We start from the raw sequence: 19,701 nt of genomic DNA on the forward strand, positions 1-19,701 counted from the left end.
CTATGACGAGGGGGCAGGGGGGGTTTATCTTGAGGAAGTCACTGCTACCCCTCTCGGCGTGTATACACTGCTGTCACTGCCACAGATGAGGCGGCAGGTCGCATGAGCTCATGTGTTATTGTTTTCTCAGCGTGCGGGCCGCGCCATTATCAGCGAGTGGAAAATCTTATATCACTCTGGATCTGTTTCCCCCCTTTTTTGCAGGGGCTGGTGACATTTACATAGAAAATGACTGCTTATCTGAAAGGCAGATTGGCACAGAGAGAGAGAGAGACAGCGCTGTTGTCTGATCTGACTTGTTAAGCTGGAGTGTTTCGAAAGTTTTGCCGCAATCAAACTCTTTGGTTCCGAAATGTGTAATCATTTTTCGGAACAAAACTCCACCGCCTGTCTCTTTGTTTTTTTTTTATCTACATCGACAGACTTTGTACATCATGCAACAACTTTAAATTGTCATATGAAAGTCGTCTTAGCTGTAGTAAACTTTTATTTCCTCAGAGGCGTTTTGGTGGAAAAATGAGTTACGTCTTGTGCTGGGGCGATTCCATACTTGCCTGATTTGAGCTGTTATCGCTTGCCATCGTATTATTTTGTATGGTATCAGATATGCTGTCACGAACATGCAAAGTTTGTGCCTTTTTTTATTTCCCTTAGGTGTATCTCCCAAGCACGCCGATTGTTCCCTGACATAAATAACTCTCCTTTCTTCTCTTCTTTTCTTTCCATCCGTCTCACTTTGTTCTCGCTGACCCGTGTTTTCATTTAAGCTGGCAGCGCCACACATAAACAGCAGCTGGCAAGTTTGTTCAAAATGTGAAAACGCACACAGGCACAGACACTGTTTTTAAGACATCTCATCTTCCATCTCTATTCTCATACGTCTCACACATGTTATAATAATAAAGCAAATCATAAAGTAATCACCTTATTGAATTTGTTTCACATTTTTTGATGTGATGAGTTAGATTATCAATGCCGGTCTCATATATCTGTCTGTTTGATCTGAGGCCAGAGCCAGCAGCTGGTAGCTTGTGTTAGAATAAAGACAACAGGAAACAGGGAACAACAGCTAGCCTGGCTGTTTGCAAAGGTAACAACATCCGCCTACCAGCACCTCTGAAACTCATAAACCAAAACATCATATTTCATTTGTGTGTTTTAGGGAAGTTTTGTGCAGGACTTGCTAATTACTGGGAACTTGTGGGTCCACTTGTTGCCTGGCAACCATGACAGTGTTAAACAAACAATATACAATGTGTGAAATAAGTCTTATCATCTCCTGGCACCAGCTACATATTAAATAAACTGACACGAGAGATCTCCTCATTTAACTTGTATCAAGAAAGTGAATATGAATATTTCCCTAAATTCCTTTTTTTTTTTTTTTAAGTGCAGCACTTTGCTGCTAAACATTTCTGACATGAATAAAAGATCAAAATGAAAGTTTGGAGGATGAGGCTCGCAGCTGCAGCACGAGTCAAGTTGAAGTCTTAATATAGTCCAGTATCGCATACCGTCTCTCAATGGGCTTTACTGATGCATATCAACAATGTTTGCAGTCTCTTAAAACCCGGGAAGAACTAAACAAAACTAAAAGAAAGAATAATTACAGGAAAGGGAAGAAAAAACTGAAAGAAACTAGAGGAAGTTTAGGAGTGATAGCAACCAGACAAACACAATTGCAGAACAAATATTTCTAACTATAATATAAATAGAGTTCCACAGTAGTTCTGCTATATTGAGTCAGCACAATGAGTCCAAACTGATTTTTTTTTAAATGTACATGTACTTACAGATACACAGACTGCTCTGCAGCTGTTCCAGTGACAGCGTGAGCCATACACGAACGCAACAGAGGCGAAAGTCACAACTGTGTGAAACATCACAACAGTAAAGAAAGAGTTACTGCGAGCTCCAACCTACTCGGCTACAACTCAATAACGCATTGCCGCCGACAGTTATTGCACATAATCACATTCCCGATGGGTCATTACAAAGAAACACTTTTGATCCGTGCTACTGCATGCTTAGATTTTGTCAGGTTGTTTATGATGTAGCCAGATTTCAGCTGAGTGTGTGTGTGTGTGTACGAGATGACGGGAAGTGTTGACAGAAAGAAGTCGGATAGATGGGAAACGTGGCCAAAACAACACAGACACGATCACGATGAGTCAGTTTCCCGATTGCCGAGTCATATTTACATGGAAACACAGGAAGTCTGGAAACACGTCTGTATTAATGATCTCAGCCTCAATTGTGTTAATCCACTTTAAATATTAAAACTGAGAGATTTAGGGCTAAGTAGCAGACTAAGTTCAGACCTTAACTTCACGGCCAATTGAATCACATTTCCTGTTTTCTCTAAAACAGATTAGCCGTTTGATCTTTTTTTGTGGCCGAGCATCCTCGCCAAGATTAAGTCATGTTTAATAGAACAAAGGCGTCACTAACCGACCTGGACAACCTCGTTCTTTGATCATTTTGCCTTAATTTTCAGCATACACAGTCAGGCTGAGGGCCTGGGAGAAAGTGTGAGATAAAAGTGTAGAAGTTAAAATACCACAGAGTGAAACTACTTCCTATCTACTATGTCAGTTCTCCATTATGGGATGAGAAGTGAAAATGTAATCAATTTGAGATCATATAGTAGGAAGCAGAGATATGAGACAGAGGGCAGCGAGAGTTGATTTAGCAATCAAGCAGTGAAGTGAAACCGCCAGATCTCTGCGCATCATCTCATTGTTTAACCCGGGATTACCTTCTGATCTTACTCTCATCCCTGGCGTCCATGCCCTCGTCTGCCCTCTTTTTTCCCTCCGGCCTAGTGAATCATGGATGATGACGCAACGCTTCTTCAGCACCCAAATGGTTCCAATAACATGGGGGGGACAGGTGCAGGCTAATCCCTGTGTAATCCATAGATATCAACATAGATTACAAGCCAGAATGGAATCAGGAGATGGTTATGGTGGAGTAGATTTCCATCGCTCATCCCGAAAAACAGCCTGTCAACATGCAGCCGACAGCATGTGCCAGCAAGCAAGTTATTTTCTCATTGCATCACATCATCAGAGCACGTGCAATCGACACCTTTGTCTCTCCCAGAGGTTTATGAAGATATTTGAAAGCTCATATTTCTGTTGCAGTTCCAAGTTCCGGATGTAATAAAGCCACAATATGAATTAAAACACAAAGAAAGGAGAATAAATAATGCACAGACAGATTTGAAGGAATGCATCTACAACCCTTGAAATTCAGATCAGATCTCAATCATCATGCATATATGATACGCTTGTCATTCTAGGTTTACCTCGTGCGGTCTGTGTTTTCTTTTGGGAGGAGGCGGGGTTGTCATATGTCATTCGGTAATGTTATGAACTGACACCGAGGCTGTTTGCTTCATATCTGTGGATGTTATTGAAGTGAGTACGATCAGTCAGGAGGAATGTTGCCGCCGCGTCGCCCTCTGCACAAACACAAACTTCCTCCTTGTGCACCGCACTCTTCGCCTCTTCTCCCTTCTCCTCCTCCACCACCACCACCACCACATCTCTTCTCTGGCTTCCCATAACACACTTCAGACAAAGGCATGCATGTGCCAAACTAAACACGAAGCAGAGCCCTTCTCTCTGGATTTCACTCCCAACATGGTTTGAATATAGAATTTTTGTTTGCGGAGACGATCCTGTTTAAACGAGGCGTAATGCTGCTTGATGCTCCCTGTATCTGTGCGATATCTACACTGTTTACTGACTGTGACTATGTTTCACAAACTTAATAATGCATTCCGTGCCGCTGTGATCTTTTTATCATCAGCCCGGATGACTTCAGCTGGTGTTAGCAGAAAGTTAAGCGTCTGTTGACACTATCTGCACTAGTGATTGTTTCAGGTCGAAATGATTCTCTTTTACTCCCCCGTGTGTCCGCAGAGCCGCTCCAAGGAGACGGAGCAGCACCTCTTTATCACCCCATCATCTCGGCGCTGTGTAAATATTGCATCTCAGGGGTCAAAAGTCCAGCGCTCTCCTCACAGTTCAGCGTTAACACATTAAATTCTCCACACAACACACTCTCTCTCTCTCTCTCCCCCTTCCCCCCCTTAGCCTCTCTCCTATACCAACACCTGTTTTTTAGACCGAGCTGCAAAAGCTTGACAATTCAAAGCTGTGCCTGCGTTACAGTACGTTCCTGGGTGGGCTCTCCCACCGTGACCCTCCATTACATGGTTCACTGTCCAGCTGGGGATTCAGATATACCACTAATGAGACTATGCCTTCTGAGAAAATAAATAAAAAAAATCTTCTTTCTGGCGGATCGCCGTTTGATTGACATTAACTCGCAGTTTATATTCTTAGAGACAGATGGGGCTTTTTTTTTGCAGGCACTATCAGCCACTCAAGACCAGTTCTAGTTGTCTGCTGTGTTTGAAGGGTGGGGGAATGGAAAAGGAGGTGTATTTGTGAAGGAGGGAGGATGAAAGGCGGAGCGGCTTGGACCAAGAGAAGATAGTCCTTCAGGTAGAGAGAACACAGTAAACACTACTTGACAGCCTGTGATTTTCAGCGCACATTTCACTGGCCCACAGACGATGTATGTGTGTATGCGTATACGTGTGTGTGTGGTTGAATTCTCCTCTGCTTTTCCTGTCATAACACAAGAACGCTGCAATCTCCTTGGAGGCTTTTTTTTTTTTTTATCCCTGAGGGTGTAAACTTCTTGAAATGCAGACACGTGCTGCTGTTGACAACAAGAGCCTGTACTCTACCTCTCTGTTCATTAGTTTGGTGAGCACTGGGTTATTTTTCTGCCGTCTTCAAATACACACTTTAAATGAGCTATATTAAATATTTTGATTTTAATAATGAATGGTATTACTACATGAAAGTATGCAGAAGCTTTGTGTAGTTCCAACAAATCCATAAGAGTGATACGTCTTCTCTCTGGTGGATCAAGTTATTGTGTAATTCATGTCAATATACAACATATAATTAAAGCTTAGAGATGTAATATTTTGGAATCAGGACCTCCTGCATTTGGATAAAGGAGCTGATGGAAAAATGGCTCAGGAGGTAGAGCGGGTCCATTATTAGAGTATGGGCGGTTCGATCCCCCGCTCCTTTAGTCGGCATGTCGAAGAGTCTTTGGGGTTCAAGATACTGAACCCCAAATTGCTCCTGAAGGCTGCACCATCAGTGTGTGAATGCATATGAATGGTTAGCTCCTAAATACTGATGAGCAGTTGGCACCTTGCATGGCAGCCATCAACGAATGTGCATGTAGTGGAAAAGCGCTTCGAGTGTTCGAAAGGCGCTAAAAGTTCAGTACCTCAGTCCCTTATTTCAGTGTGTCAGATACATATTTATTAAACATTTTAACAATAAGAATAAGCATCCCAAAACAGTGGACAAAGGACTCGGGGTACGGATACGTAGTTTTCAGCCAGAACATGCAGCTGTTTTTAGTGAAACACTGTAACACAACAATAGGAACGACCAAACAGCAGACAAAGTTCACAACTTTGCTGCTATACAAGTCCTTTTAAAAGTAGATGGAGATCAAAACAGGGTGAATATTGTCGGCTAACTTTCCCTTTCAAACTAAAAAGTGATAATATGCCAGTGCTGTGTTTACATCTTATTTCAGCTTCCCGGCATAGATGAGCTACTTTTCGACAGTTGGAATTAAAGGTGCCCCGTAGAGTTTTGACATGTTGTACCGATATAGAGCAACGTTTTGATGAGCGGGTCCCCGTTTTGTTTTTATCTTAGCCAACGTGGCCGCACAGGATACACAGTCTTGCTGCCAGTTTCATGCTATTCCATTAATCAACCTTTTTGTGGTGCAGCGCACAAAAAGACACATGGCATCACACCCAGAAAGGAAGGGAAGGAGAAAGACTGCTGGCAACTAGCAAATATTAACGGATTGTTTTGAACAAATCAGCCATGCAAATGGTCTGTGAGGAAACAAACGTTAAGGCAAGAACACACACAGCGAGTTTAATTGTGAACTGAATATAAATATAACTGTGTTTTTACAAGAACGCTCCACACAGTGCCAGTTTAATACCCTTTTAATTAGCAGACGTGCTATTTTCTTCTATCATGATTGAAATTAAACTTCATGACAGATTTATCTGAGAGATCAAACCGGTTGTGGTTGAACATGTCCGCGCTTGTCTTGGTTAGATTATGTTGAAATAATGTTGCAGCCGGATTGTACGCTTCATTCACTACACAGAAACAGCAGCAACATGTAAATGTAGTAGATGACACATCTTTGCGCGTTCGTAGATGGACTCATTTGTAAAAATAATTCAATTTGTCGGCAGATTAAATACCCTGTGCAACAACAACTTGCTTACAATAACCTTTGTGAATTTCCCCTTTCATCACAGAGCCACTTAGCACGAGAGAGATAGATCATAAAGCACATCACTCCAGGCAAGAGAACGATGTCTGCTTGGAAAGTCGACCATTATTGTGATATCAGCACGGCAATTTTAAAAATAAGTCGCTATGCAAAATGTTCGTCGCGTTCGCTGCTGCCTTCCTCCTGAAATGATTAACTCGATATCTGTTTCCAGTCTGTCGTCTAACAGTTTCTGTGACACATCACCACCTGCCTGCCCAGCGTGCTGTTTCCCTGCACACCTCACAAATGAATCAGTCGCACCATATTTATCCTGTTTGTCTCAACTCGATAACGAGGCACAAAGAAAGAATTTAAGAATATTGAACATCACAGCTTGTTTTGGGTTTTTTTTCAAAAGTAGGAGAGGCTTTTCCTCCCCCACCTTCGTCCACAGTCAGTTCTGAAGGCTGGAATATCCTGTGTTGGTGAGGCCTGAGAGGAAGGGAAGGTTAGCTGGCACTGGTCACTGGATGGAGCACGCCTGCTTGGGAAACACTAAGGAAATATGCAGTCTGACCTATATAACTGAATGTTAATGAGAGGAAGGAAAATACGGAAGGAGGACAGCATAAAATACAATCAGTCGATAGGTGGAATGACAGAACAGATCGATAGCTGGCGGATAGCTGGATGGATGATGGATGTGCAAAAACCAAAAAAAAAAAAAAAAGGTTATTGGTGGTTTTACGACGAGGTACAAGGTTGAAATCCACCTCCACTGGTTGCCTGGCAACCTCAAGGTGCCCCATAAAACCACATCATGTGGCTTTTACACTCTGATTTTTGTGTGAATTAAAGTAACGGTATACCATACACCCTATGGTATAGGGTGTTAATTAATGAACTTACGGGGTGCTAGTAGGTGTGTTTTTACTTTTAGACAGTCAGGCAAGCTGTTCCCTTCTGCTTCTCTAACTTCATTCTTACGAAGGTGGCATCAATCTCATGTAACTCTTGGCACCTCTTAAGAGTCATCTCTTCATTTGGTTGTTTTGTTGGCTGCAGTGCTCCTGTCCGTCAGCCAGGACACACATCCAGCACACTCCTCCTGTGCACACACCGAATGCAGGTGACTATCATCCAGTCTGTGCTTCAGCTTCAGGCCCCCCAGGGCTCTCTCTGGCACTTTCAGGGTCCCCATTAACCAACTGGGAGGAAGCCTGGAGGTGGGTGGAATCAAGTCAGGGAGATAGCTCTATTTGTCGGTAGACGACGACGGAGGAGGGGGAAAGAGGAGGTGGTATGAGCTTTTGGGCAAATGTGAAAGGACGGAGAATAAAAAGGAAGATGGGTACAATGAAGAGGAAAGGACCGATGAGAATTGGATTTGATTTGACGTAGGAGATGGAGGTTTGAAGAGAACGTTTAACGGTGAGGATAGGAAGGCAAAACGACAAAAAAAGAAACTCCGGAAATGATTTGGAAAGGTCAGTATGATAATAAGATGACCTTAAAGGCCTCCAGACTTCACCTTTTGACACAACAGCTGTTGCCTGCACACCCTCTGACCCTCTAATTGAGCGTACAAATAAAGACTTGCATGCTTACACTCATACAACTTCACACACACCAGAATATCCGAACCAACAACTGTTCGACAGACCCCCTTCTATAAACACCACCAGCAGCTCTCTGGTGATTTACTTCAGTCGAGAATCTGTGCTTTAATTTAGGTTTTATTGAGCGCAAATGTCTGTTTACCGTTAGGGGTTGAGAGTCGAGACACGGGAGCGAGTTATAGCGAAGGGGGGGCGGTGGTGGATTTTCCATGCATTTACACGCAGATGGTGAAAACATGTGGAAGCGCACGCTGCAATTTCACACAGCAATTAGTTCACAGCTAAATGATGTGTGTTTGTGTGCGTGTGCTTTCCTCTGAGCTCTCTCTAGCAGCCAGCTGTGTACGTGTAAGTGGGGTAGGTGGGTGGGGGGGGTATTTCCGTAAAGAAAACCGAGGGACTCGAGGGGGGTGAAATCCAAGTGAAGATGAGCGCAGAAATCATTTGTAACAAGAGAAATTCACACTGCTGATTGAATTTAGTCGTAATTGCCGTATTAGTCCTGTTTGGCTATAAATGATTTTTTTTTTTTAAGATTTAAAAGGATTAAATACACGTGTCGTCATGGCAACAGACACTTAAAAACCACCATATTCGTTAGTTAAAAAACGACATCTGTCTTTGAAATGTTCTGTTGGAGTATCGGTTTTTATTCAGTGTTACACAAAGATAATGGATTTTTGCGTTTCTAGACGCCTCCTTGTAACATTTTATCCAGAGCTGACACTCAAGAGACATCTGTAGTTACACAGATCAAATGTCAGGGTGGAGAAAAAAAAACTGCTCCAGACAGTCTTAGAGTGTTGCCAAGTGTCAGACACTGATGAGCCCATTCATTTTTATGCATGAAACTGCCACCGGGATGGGACAGGAACCGCTCTGACAACCTGCTGCAAATACAGAAACTGCTGTAACACATTGTACATGTCGTCATGGCTTTTGGGGACTTACAGCCACAGCTGTGGACTCTCTGGAAACTTGGACTGAAATCTCAAAAATGGAGACTTGACACTCTCGATTTAGATTTGACTGCTGTGATATTAAAACAGTCTGAGAGTTGATCTATGAAAACACCGGTCGATACTTTAAAAATATGTATAAAATCTAATATAATTTGAGCTTCGGGTTTTTAACCCTTACATATTTATTTGTTAGACAATTTGAAAGGTCAGGATTCATGGCTTGTAATTTAAAAGACTCTCCTTCAAGGATTTGCCCTAACAAGATGTGCTACTTGACTTGGAGACACCTCTATCAGTCACCTCCTGACCCCTGTGTCCTCCTGTGTACTGATGGAGCACAATGGTCCAATGCCGGGAGCGTCCAGATGGTTCCGGTTTTCGATTATAGAGATTTGATTTAGCGTCGGGGGGGCGTCTGCTCCGTGTAAGAGCATGTTGTTGTGTCGTCTCCTGTGTGTTGTGGACTGTGTTTATGTTAATGTTAGCCTGAGAATTATGTGGGGCGGGATGCGAGCCATTCCTCTGCACGGCGGGAAGTGCTCTTCCTCCATTCATTCTTCAATTACAGCGCGCGCTAATTCAGTCAACCGGCCTGTTAACCAGCAGACAGCTAATTTAGCACAGCTCAGCTTGACAGGGTAATAGGAACAAACACGACAAACTCTAAAGCGTGTGTACTTATGTGTGTGTGTGGCTTATTAGAGGTGCTGTATATGCAAATGTCATATCAGGCGCAAATACGTTTGGCACAGAATTTGGTCAATCCAATTGTTGGTAGTATCATCACAGTATTTGATCACTGCGGTCCTCATTTAGTTTAGGCCTTTGTTTATCCCAGAATATGCAAATTCACGCCTCCCTCGTTTGTTTACTCGTATAATCTAGAGTGAAAAGTGCAAAAATGAAGATTGATACCAAAGTTTGCAGTTGGCGGTGTCCAAACACTGCCAATTTCAGTACTGTAATGTCATTTTATCGACCCCAGAGATTTGGTATGCTGAGGTCTGACGATTGTTCCAAGAGTTCAGTGGTTACATATCCTAATTTCTGTCCATAAGATATGATATTAATCAATAAGGTTTACCCACGAGGCTTGATAACTTTAAGTGTTGAGTCTAGAGATGCTGCATACTAAATCTGAAAGTAATTACATCAGCAGTCAGCAGGGAGTTCCCGATAAAATGGTGAACACTCCTAATACAAATTATATACTTATTATACCACACTTTAGCGTGTGTGCATGTGTGTGCGTGTGTGCGTGAGGAGGATTTGCTTAATAATGTAGTTTCACCCTCATTAGAGTCACACTGCCACGCACACTTAACGTTAATTTCATTAGTCTCCGACGGCAGTCATAGATCTCATTTAAATAATCTAACACAGCCTGCGTGATGCAGTGACCCCGTGTGTTTGAAAAGATTAGATCAGTACATCAGAGCGAGTTAAACTCATTCCCGTTTAATGTTCCAATGTCTTAAAGTAGCAATTTAAAAAAAATAAAAAAGAGCGGTCAAAACAACTTCAGTCGCCGTTACATAACTTCAACAACCGGCTAACACACTGAGCGTTTGTTGTGTACCACGAGGGGTAGCAGTTCTGAAATATGTGGAGACATGCACGCTCGAACATCACTCGCATTCCTCTCGGACATGTCCAGATCTGCTGCTTCCTCACACGTGCACAGTCTTTGACTGCAGAACTCTTTCATACTGATCTGATTGTATGTTGGACTGTGTGTCCGGGATAAGAGAGAGTTTTGAATAGACACACACGAGAAAAAAAACAGAACAGATAAGTTTAGTGAACAGGGAAAGAGGAAGTTATCAGTTAAATGTAACAGCCTTGTACGGCCTGAATGGACATATTCATGGAGGAACGGGTAGTGTCATACAGGTGTATTAATATGGCGCTATGCTTTTAACTAGTTTAAAGAAGAGTTTGAATTTTGGGATGTACAAGATGAGAAGATAGATACCACTCTCATGCCTGTGTGCTAAATATGAAGCCAGTGTGTGAATAGCTGAAAATACACCTCTAAAGCTTCAACATTTATTTATTTATATCACATTTGTTCGTTAAACCCATTCATTATTGAGCTTTGGTGGTTCTTATTGCTGAATTTACTTTATTATATTTACTATATTTACTGTATGTTTTCCCCCTTCTTGCAGTCTTTCCACTAAACAGTAACGATCTTCTTCTAATGATTCTATCCACAATGTCGAGCGATTACATGTTCACGATTTAAAGATCTCTCTCTGTTTTTCAGAGTCGCCTCCAGAGAGGACAGGACGCCGACGCAGCATGCCGGGCAGCTCCTCAGACAAGACCACACCCACCATGGAGGCCACGTCCACGGCCGCCACACCTTTCCGAGTCACCGTGAGTACTGTGAGTGTGTTTTTAAAAAATGTACCGTCTCTTGTCTTCTCTCTCTCTCTCTCTGGCTTTGTCTCTGCCTCCCTGCTCCAGTTTCGCTTTAGTTATAGCGAGCTGCTGTACGTCCACCGTCTTCAGAGGGCTGGTCTGGTGTCCAGATGGACCCGTGCCAATCTGAAACTCATTTACATCAAATGTTGGAATGGGGCCTTTGAAGTTCAGGTTTCTCCACATCACATCCGGGGGGTTCGTGTCCGACACACACCATCCTCCACCGCCGTCTTACATCCTGTGTGATTTTTTTTTTTTCATTGCGCTTCACTGAATCATTTCAACATACTTTATGGAAGTCGACACACTCCCACACCTGCAACTCGCTCACTTATAAGCAAACTGTCAAAAACACACACACACACAGAGCAGACCTTTTGTCTGTCAGCGTGCTTTAGTTCAAATCCGGGCATGCTTTTCTGCCATGTTTAATTCAATAGACAAACAGCCAGTTAATGAAGCAAAAAAAAAAAAAAATCCGCCATGAGTCATCAATTTAAAGCTAATTAGCAATTAACAGCACGTATTTCCATTAATAAATAATGAGCGGGGGAGATGACGACCTGGAGGTGAACTGTAAACATTAGATGTCACTTAGCACTCAGCCTCTCATAAACAACCCTCCGGCTTCATGTTAACTCTCAGCTTATGTACAGGCAGGCCTGGCTAGAATACATGATATTCTTTCTGAAAAATAGAGATTATGTATTAATGTTTCTCCTTTTATCACCATCTTCCCCAAAAAGCTAGTGTTCAATCTCTGCAAAAACCAAAACTTGGATTCCTCTAAGGCTTAGTTAAAGCCCACGGTGTCTTAAAAAACAAAAAAAGCTACACTCACTGGTGTTGGACTACCTGCAGAGTGAGAATAAAGTGTTTCATGAACTTTATTTTAGGAGGTGCATGTGTAAAATCACCACAGCTTGATGACCCAGAGAAGTCCCATCTGCTCATGTAAAAGGTGTAAATGATGTTTCTGGGGGGATTATGAGTTGTTACATTTTGTATGTTTTTCTCCTCTACTGACAGATTTTTTTTTTTTTAAATACTCGTTTTGTAATCGACAGAATGAAGTCATTGGGAATCGACGTACAAAAAGAAAAGCAGAATGAAAAGCTTGTAGGAGACAGAAAAGGTCAGATGGAGGGGCTAAATATTGATTAAGTGTCTCTTAAGCGGCTCCTTGTACTCTCCGGGGATGAGTGGGAGAAGAGGAGCACTGCAGCAAAGTCATCCTGTCTCGATCACGTGACCACTTACTTACTTACCTCTGCGGGCTTAATGCAAAGCAGCAGTTACCACTTGCACAAAGGAAGCTTCCTCACACAGTGTTTGACCCTTTCCTGCACTTTTTCCTCACACTGCCCCCTTCTGGCCTTTAAGGGTAGCACAGATAAGTTTCTTTACTTTTTGATCAACTAGTAAATAGATCAAATAGATACACATCAAATACAGGAAGGCACAATATATATATAGATATAGATAGAGGGATGGGGTCAGTCACGTGTGAAATGCAAAGATGTGCAAGCAGGAGGTCGCGTTCTCCTCCTCCTCTCTCGCATCTTCGCCACTTTTAGCAATGACAAACCACCACCGCTCACTTTTCTCCTTCCAGAGAAAAGAGTTGTGGTGACATCTAAAGTACCCCTCCTAGGCCGTGAGCTAAATCTGTCAAAATGTTTTTCTCTCATGTTCTTTGCAGAGACTGGGTTCAGTGTCTTTTGCGCACACACACACACTCACACTAACACACACACACACACACACACACACACACACATCCTCCAGCATTGCTCAAAAAACAATTTCTCACCAGAAGGCATGAGAGAAAAATAAAATCTCTCTAAAGCTTAATCTTCAATTCAGAAATACTGAAAGATTGCATACCTTTTTAAATATGAAAGTTACAACTTATTCAGTATTTGTTTAAAAAAATCTGACAGACAATCCTTATCTGAGTCACGTCTCTGCTCGCCTGGATTGATTCTCAGTCGGGACTTCGCTCCTTATCCAATCTCTCCCTCACTCCCTCCTCTCTCCTCTCAGATAATAGCAGGGGGTCTAATTGGACAGGTATGTCTCTTGTTTTCATCAGGTTGTGCTGGAGGGGGGGACAAGGGAGGTTGATGTTGAAGTAGGGAACACCCTGCTGATTGTCCAGGCACTGATTCTATCAGGCCCCATTAGGGAAGCCTGGAATTGCCAAGCCGAGGGAAAACGAATTAACTTGTTGCGAGCATTTGCTTTAATTTCCTGAAAAAAAAAAAAAGCAAACTAAAAAAAAAGCACGGCGACAAAATTGAGCCGTCCTCTTAGCGCCGACGTAATGGGCTCGGACGGGCTGAGATTACAATCAACTATGCGCGCCTGTCATGCACTGTCACACACGCAGAGAAAAAGCTCGTGCACATTTGCACTGTAAACAAGGCAACGTAGTAAACGTGGACAAATTCTTTCCACAAACAATCACGCTCCCTTTGGAGCGGGTAAAATTAAGGCTGGAGGGTCTGGTGAAAAAGCAGCCTCTCGTCCTCCCCTTGGAGGATCCATGTTGAATCAGATTACTCCATCCCATCCTTTCACTAATTAGCTGTCAACCGTAGAAATGTGGAATAATTAAAGTGCTCATTGAAATTCACGCTGGAACGTGACACTGTAATGCCCCCCCTTGTCTGGCTGCACTGGCTGTAATAGCCTTATCGTGTTTCTGTGTATAAGTAGGTGTTTGCAAAAAATGAAACCTAAAGGGCCAGACAGTGCACCAAAGCCAGGAATATTTACGAACACCGAGAATTAATTAACGGAGGAATCTCAACAGTGTGAATGTCCCGCATCCAATATTTCTGTTCCCATTCATGCTTTTGCTATTTATAGCTCTTATTTAACCAAAACTCACAGGGACGCTGTATTCCCATGAGTCAGGTTACACGTTTCTTTACCACACAATAGAACAATGACATGATGAATGACATCTCATTAGGTGTCATTGTGTATGTTAGAGTCCCCGGTGATGTTGCTTTCAAGAAATAATGTGCACAGGTCGGGCTCTGTGTGTGTTTTATTCGGTTGTCAGGAAATGTCAGGCATCAGCTGTTTGATAGGTAACCATGGTGACACATGGAAACATGCTAAGATGATCAGACTATGAACCAGAGCAAGGAACAAACTTCATTCCACTTTTATTTGGACGAGCTTAATTCCTCCCGCAAAGGACACCGTGCTCCGCTGAGCCCTTATCCTCCGTCGACCTTGTCACTCATTTGCTGTACTTTTCTCCTCACTTTCCCCCTCATTTACTTTCATTCTATTGCTTTTTTTTTTTTTTTCTATCAACTCATGCTCTGCCACCTCCACATTGTGCTCCACTTTTCTTTTTCCATTTATTCTGCACCTACAGCTCCATCCCCTGTCTGGCAGGCACTCACTGTCATTTTCTCCATTTTCTGACCAGTCTCACCTATTTCTGTCCTCTCTCTTTCATCACCACGTGTCTCTGCCTCGTTTTCCCTCCCAGTATATGTTTTTCCCTCCCTTTCGCACTTTCTCATTCGTCCGTACGAGCAGGTGCTGAAGGCGAATGAGGCGTTAATACAGGCGTCAGTCATCCTTACTGACTGATTGTGCGGGGTAAAATAGTCTGTTCTTATCTGCCGACCTTTAACCTCGGAGAATATCTCTGCAGGAGCTTCCAAAATTTTGGAGTAGCATTTTTTTTTTAACGTCGCATCGCCATGGAGAGGTTTAAAGGCAGCACGAGGGATACAACACAATCAGAGAAATTATACGTTTGTGCATCTCTTCTCTCTCTTTTCTGCCCGTTTCTGCCTCCTTCCTTCAGAGTCCATCCATCAGGGGGAAGGAGAGAAGTAAAAACAGAACAAGCCACCACTAATCAATCCACCTTGCCTACAGGGACAGGTTTCTATTCACTGACTTATTTCTGTGGATGTGGGGGGAAAAAAAAGAAAAGAAGCATTTTAATTTGTTGGCTGTGAATATGCCAACTGCAGCAGGTGCACGCACACTCTCTCTGGAGGGAGGGGGGGCTACAGAGAAGAGGTCTGGAATTATTATAAATCTGAAGGTGATTCTGAATGATATCCAGAAATTAAAATAATAAAAAAGGTGTGTGGCAGTTGTGTGGGTGTTATAGCTTTTCCACCCACGCTTCCATCTTTACCTTGTCATGCGGTTGAAGGAGCCGATCTGAGGCGAGCCAGATACAGTCGAAGAAAAACAATATTCCTGCTTCACAGTCTGACTCATATTTGTCATTGTTTAGAACGGTGCCTATGCTAATCTAACCACATGCCCACACACTCACATAAGGGGCCAATGATGTATTTATACAGAGAATACTTAAGACAGGGTCTGAGAGTTTGATTTAGAAAGCAACCCCAGCGAGAGCCCCCGGGTGCCGCGCTCATACCAACGTCGGTGACTCAACCCTGTTCATTTAGCTAACAGCCCCTGAGCGGTTCATTGGTGGCAGGTAGCAACGGTAAGCGATTTGCTGCCCACTCTCTGAAGGCTTACATATATCATGTCAGGTTCAGCTAAATGAAGTTACTCACATAACCACAAGGGCTGATCACTATTGAGTGTCCACACACTGCTGCTGCAGCCGCCGCCGCTGATGATGACAAATGACAAACGCTGGATTTGTTTTCTGTTTCAAGTGACAATAAGAATTTGAAATGCATAAGATCCACCCACAGCCTTAAAAATCTGCAGCGGAAGCACGCACATCAACATGAGCTGTGTCCCATTTTCATGCTACAAATCACGTACAAAATGTGATATATATATATACTTCTTTTTTTACAGTACACTGTTTTTGCACTTAAAATAACAAAAATAAATCTGTGTACTTAATCCTTATTCCCACATCTTTCAAACTCCATATTAAAGTTTGTCTTCCAGGCTTAGTCTTATAGATTTGTAGTTTCTGTTTCACCGGCTGACTCCTGATGGGGTTCCATCAGGTTTTCATTTACATTTTTTTTTCAAACTTTATCTCTATCTTCAGCCCATCTCGATGGATAAATTCTAAACTTCTTTTCACAGAATGTCTGTATTTTCATATCCAGGCATGCTGGAAATGATGCAAGCTCCTTATTTTAAATTAAAAAGTTCCTGTAAGAAGACAAAGTTTGCGCCAAAATCCGAACAGTTTCTTTATGATTTAGACCAAATCATAAAATCTGTAAAATACAGAATTTAGAGGATTGCGTAGGTTTTTTTTTGCCTCTGGAAATGTCATTTATGTACCCTTAAAAAAGCCATTTTTAGGGGTCATTATCCTCACAAATGTAACTCAGAGAGTCGTGAAATTTGGTTTGGGGCAAAGTTAAAAATTCCCTCTATGTTATAGTCTTGTTTAAATTAAACATGAGGCATATTCTGCTCAGTCGACTTTCCGTGCTTAGACATGAACAATGAAGAGCTGAAATGACAGGTGATAATAAACTTAATGTGGAGTATATTAAATTATGTCAGTTTTCTGGTGTGAACACATTAAAGTCCTGCTTAAAATTAAGTGTGTAGTTTGAAATTTAGAGACAGCTATTGTTTTTTTTTCTGTCTCTCTCTCTCTCTCACACACACACACACACACACACACACACACACACACACACAAATAACAGACACATTGATTGGTGCGAGCGTAAACATACTGACATTAGCGAGTCTTTGTTCCTATCCCAAAGTGTTTTACTGATGACAGGTGTTGTTCATCAGGATGCCGTGGCTCCTCTGTGATCAGCTCGCAGGCTGTCTGGAAGTCACTCTCTAATTATGCCTATTCCATTGTTGCCTGGGGTGACCTATTCACACAGTGGGTGGTAATTATACAGGTGTGTTAATGGCCCGACTGTAATGGAGGCTGTGCTTCACCATCTTGTGAAATGCGTGCATATGTACAGTGTGAGAATGACACAAGGTCAAGGCGCCGAGTTTTAAATAAACCACGTTGTGGCTCCTATTTGTTCAGCCTATGAATCAGCTGTTATGCCGTATGATTGGAACAAATAGCTCCACCTGAGCCCGATCTGGTGTAGTACTTTCTCCTGCATACTGGCTCACTTGTTTAGTCGCGTCTTGTTCGTGCTTCTCTCCTAAGTTGCTTTATCAACTCTCCTATACACCCTCTTTATTCAAAGTCCTTCTTTTTCCATCATCTTCCTCACCCGCTCTCCGTCTTGATCTTCTTCCCTGCAGTGAAATCTAAAAAAAGCAGGAAATGAAAAAAAAAAAAGATTTTTCTTTTTCTTTTTCTTTTTTGTCTCTCAAAACTTGCAACAGCCTGCCATTTCTGCACCACATCTCATTTGTTCATATTCTCTCCCGCTCGCTTAATGCCAGCCAACAGTTGCCATGGAGACGGCGAGGTGCTTGGGGATGTGTGATTGCAGATGTTAGAAGAAGTAAACACACGCACAGACTCAGACAAAGAGAAGAATGAGAAAACTAATAAAGGGGGGGGTGTATCCGTCGAATTAGCGTGCATGAAGATGAATATGAAACACGCGCAATGTTTGCACGTCGCTGGATTTGCTGCGAACGCCGACATAATTGCTGTTGTGGGAAACAATCTGTAATTGTTGCATACCAGGGGTGTAACGGTATTTGTATTCGCCCTGGACCGTCACGGTACGGGCGCCACGGTTCGGTGCACCCGGTAATGAGCCTAAAAGCTGCCAGAAACAGTCATTACAGAAGAAGAAGTAGTTACAAAAAAGGATGGAAAGTGTGGAGTAGGAGGTATTTATTAAAGGTGCTTGAGCCACGCTACAGTGTGCACACATCAGCCAGTCCATAGTCCCTGCCATTTACAAGCGTGCACGAGCAGTGGCGGAGCGTGAGCAAAACCCACTCACCTTTATCACCCTCAATAATCCTGAAGATCTACACTCATGAATCACCGTTCGACCATTCATGACATGCTGCGTGCATCAGAATTCAGGATGTTGATTGTAAAAGTCGGTATCAATATGTTCTGTTCCGCTGCCAAGTTGAGCTTAATGATTGACACCTCACACAATCCCGGCGGTGACACCGTCTTTATCGACTGTCTCCATGTCTCTCCATCAGGGCTTCCTGAGTCGACGGCTGAAGGGCTCCATAAAACGCACCAAGAGTCAACCCAAACTTGACCGCAACTCCAGCTTCAGACACATCCTCCCCGGTTTCAGGAGCGTTGACAATGACAGGTAGGTGTTTGGTTGCTTGTGTTGAATGCTTGTGTGTTGTGTGCTTCTATTCCGGTGCCTATCTCTGCCTGATGGCTGGATATTTAGGTCACTGTTGACATTTTTGTGTTGCGTTGTCAGTGTATTGTGAAAACCAGTGAATCTTAAATCTCCAATCTGTCACTTCTAATATGTTCTGCTCTGTCTCACTGTAATACATGATGGATCTCCTGCCCTTGGTTGTGTCATAGCATGTTGGGTTTTGAGTAGAGTTGTGGCTATCAACTCACGTCTTTGGGAAAAGGTTGTTCTTACACTTCAATCTGATTTGTTTAGCTTTTTCTCACCATTAGGGCTGGGCAATAAAAAAACAACATGAACTCTGATCGCAATAGAGCATTGATGACTGACATTGTTGGTAAATTTTATAGCTTGATAATGTAGTTAAAGCAGTGGAGTTGGTTGAGTTAAATAGAAATTCAGACTACAGTTGTCATGAATGAAGGAATTAGCCATCAAACCATTTATAAACCATTAAAGCCGAGGAGGTTACAGCCCCATGTGCGGAAATCCAGGGTTCGAATCCGACCTGTTGCTCATTCCCCGTCTTTCTCTCCACATTTCCTGTCACTCCTCAGCCGTCTCTGTCAAAATAAAGCTCGAAAAAGCCGAAAAAAATAAATGAATCAAGACATCAAAATGAATAAGACATCGATACATGCCGATACTTAATCCACTGAAAGCCCAGTTTTTGCCAAGCAGTGCACGAAACAGTCCCAAATGGGCTACTTAAAGTACAACATCAAACACTTAAGTGATGTATGCTAAGTGGAAAAAACCTGTGCCAACAGAGACCGGAAAGTTCATCACCTGGAGCATCACCACTATCTAACAGAGCACTCAGAGTGCAAGCGCAGCAACAAATTACTGTACATGTGCTGTTTCTAATAATAAAGAACACGGTGCCAATAGGTGAATGTCAGTGAATGTAATTGACTGTATGCTCATATAAACGGACCATTCATATATAAGTGTTATATAAGAGAGCTTTGTGTATTTTTATATTTATTTGTTGGATTTTCTGCTTGCAGCTCGTGTTGTTTATTTGTAACTTTCTGAATCTAATTCTAAATATTCTTGATA

The 19,701-nt window shown here is 42.6% G+C and overlaps 1 protein-coding gene across 10 annotated transcripts in view; it reads left to right on the forward strand.

The window, feature by feature from the left end:
* The window catches only part of LOC104928182 (disabled homolog 2-interacting protein), a 126,508-nt gene that overhangs the window by 42,634 nt on the left and 64,173 nt on the right, over positions 1–19,701 (forward strand). For 8 of the 10 annotated variants that reach the window (XM_027281959.1, XM_027281962.1, XM_027281961.1 and 5 more), the window contains 2 exons: positions 11,205–11,326; positions 18,461–18,579. In XM_027281959.1, the coding sequence (XP_027137760.1) occupies positions 11,205–11,326; positions 18,461–18,579 (241 nt within the window). The remainder of the gene's footprint in view (positions 1–11,204; positions 11,327–18,460; positions 18,580–19,701) is intronic. The other 2 variants (XM_027281960.1, XM_019269100.2) reach the window with 1 other exon arrangement.

The sequence above is a fragment of the Larimichthys crocea genome, chromosome IX (assembly GCF_000972845.2).
Source record: "Larimichthys crocea isolate SSNF chromosome IX, L_crocea_2.0, whole genome shotgun sequence".
In the NCBI taxonomy this organism is placed as follows: Eukaryota; Metazoa; Chordata; class Actinopteri; family Sciaenidae; genus Larimichthys; species Larimichthys crocea.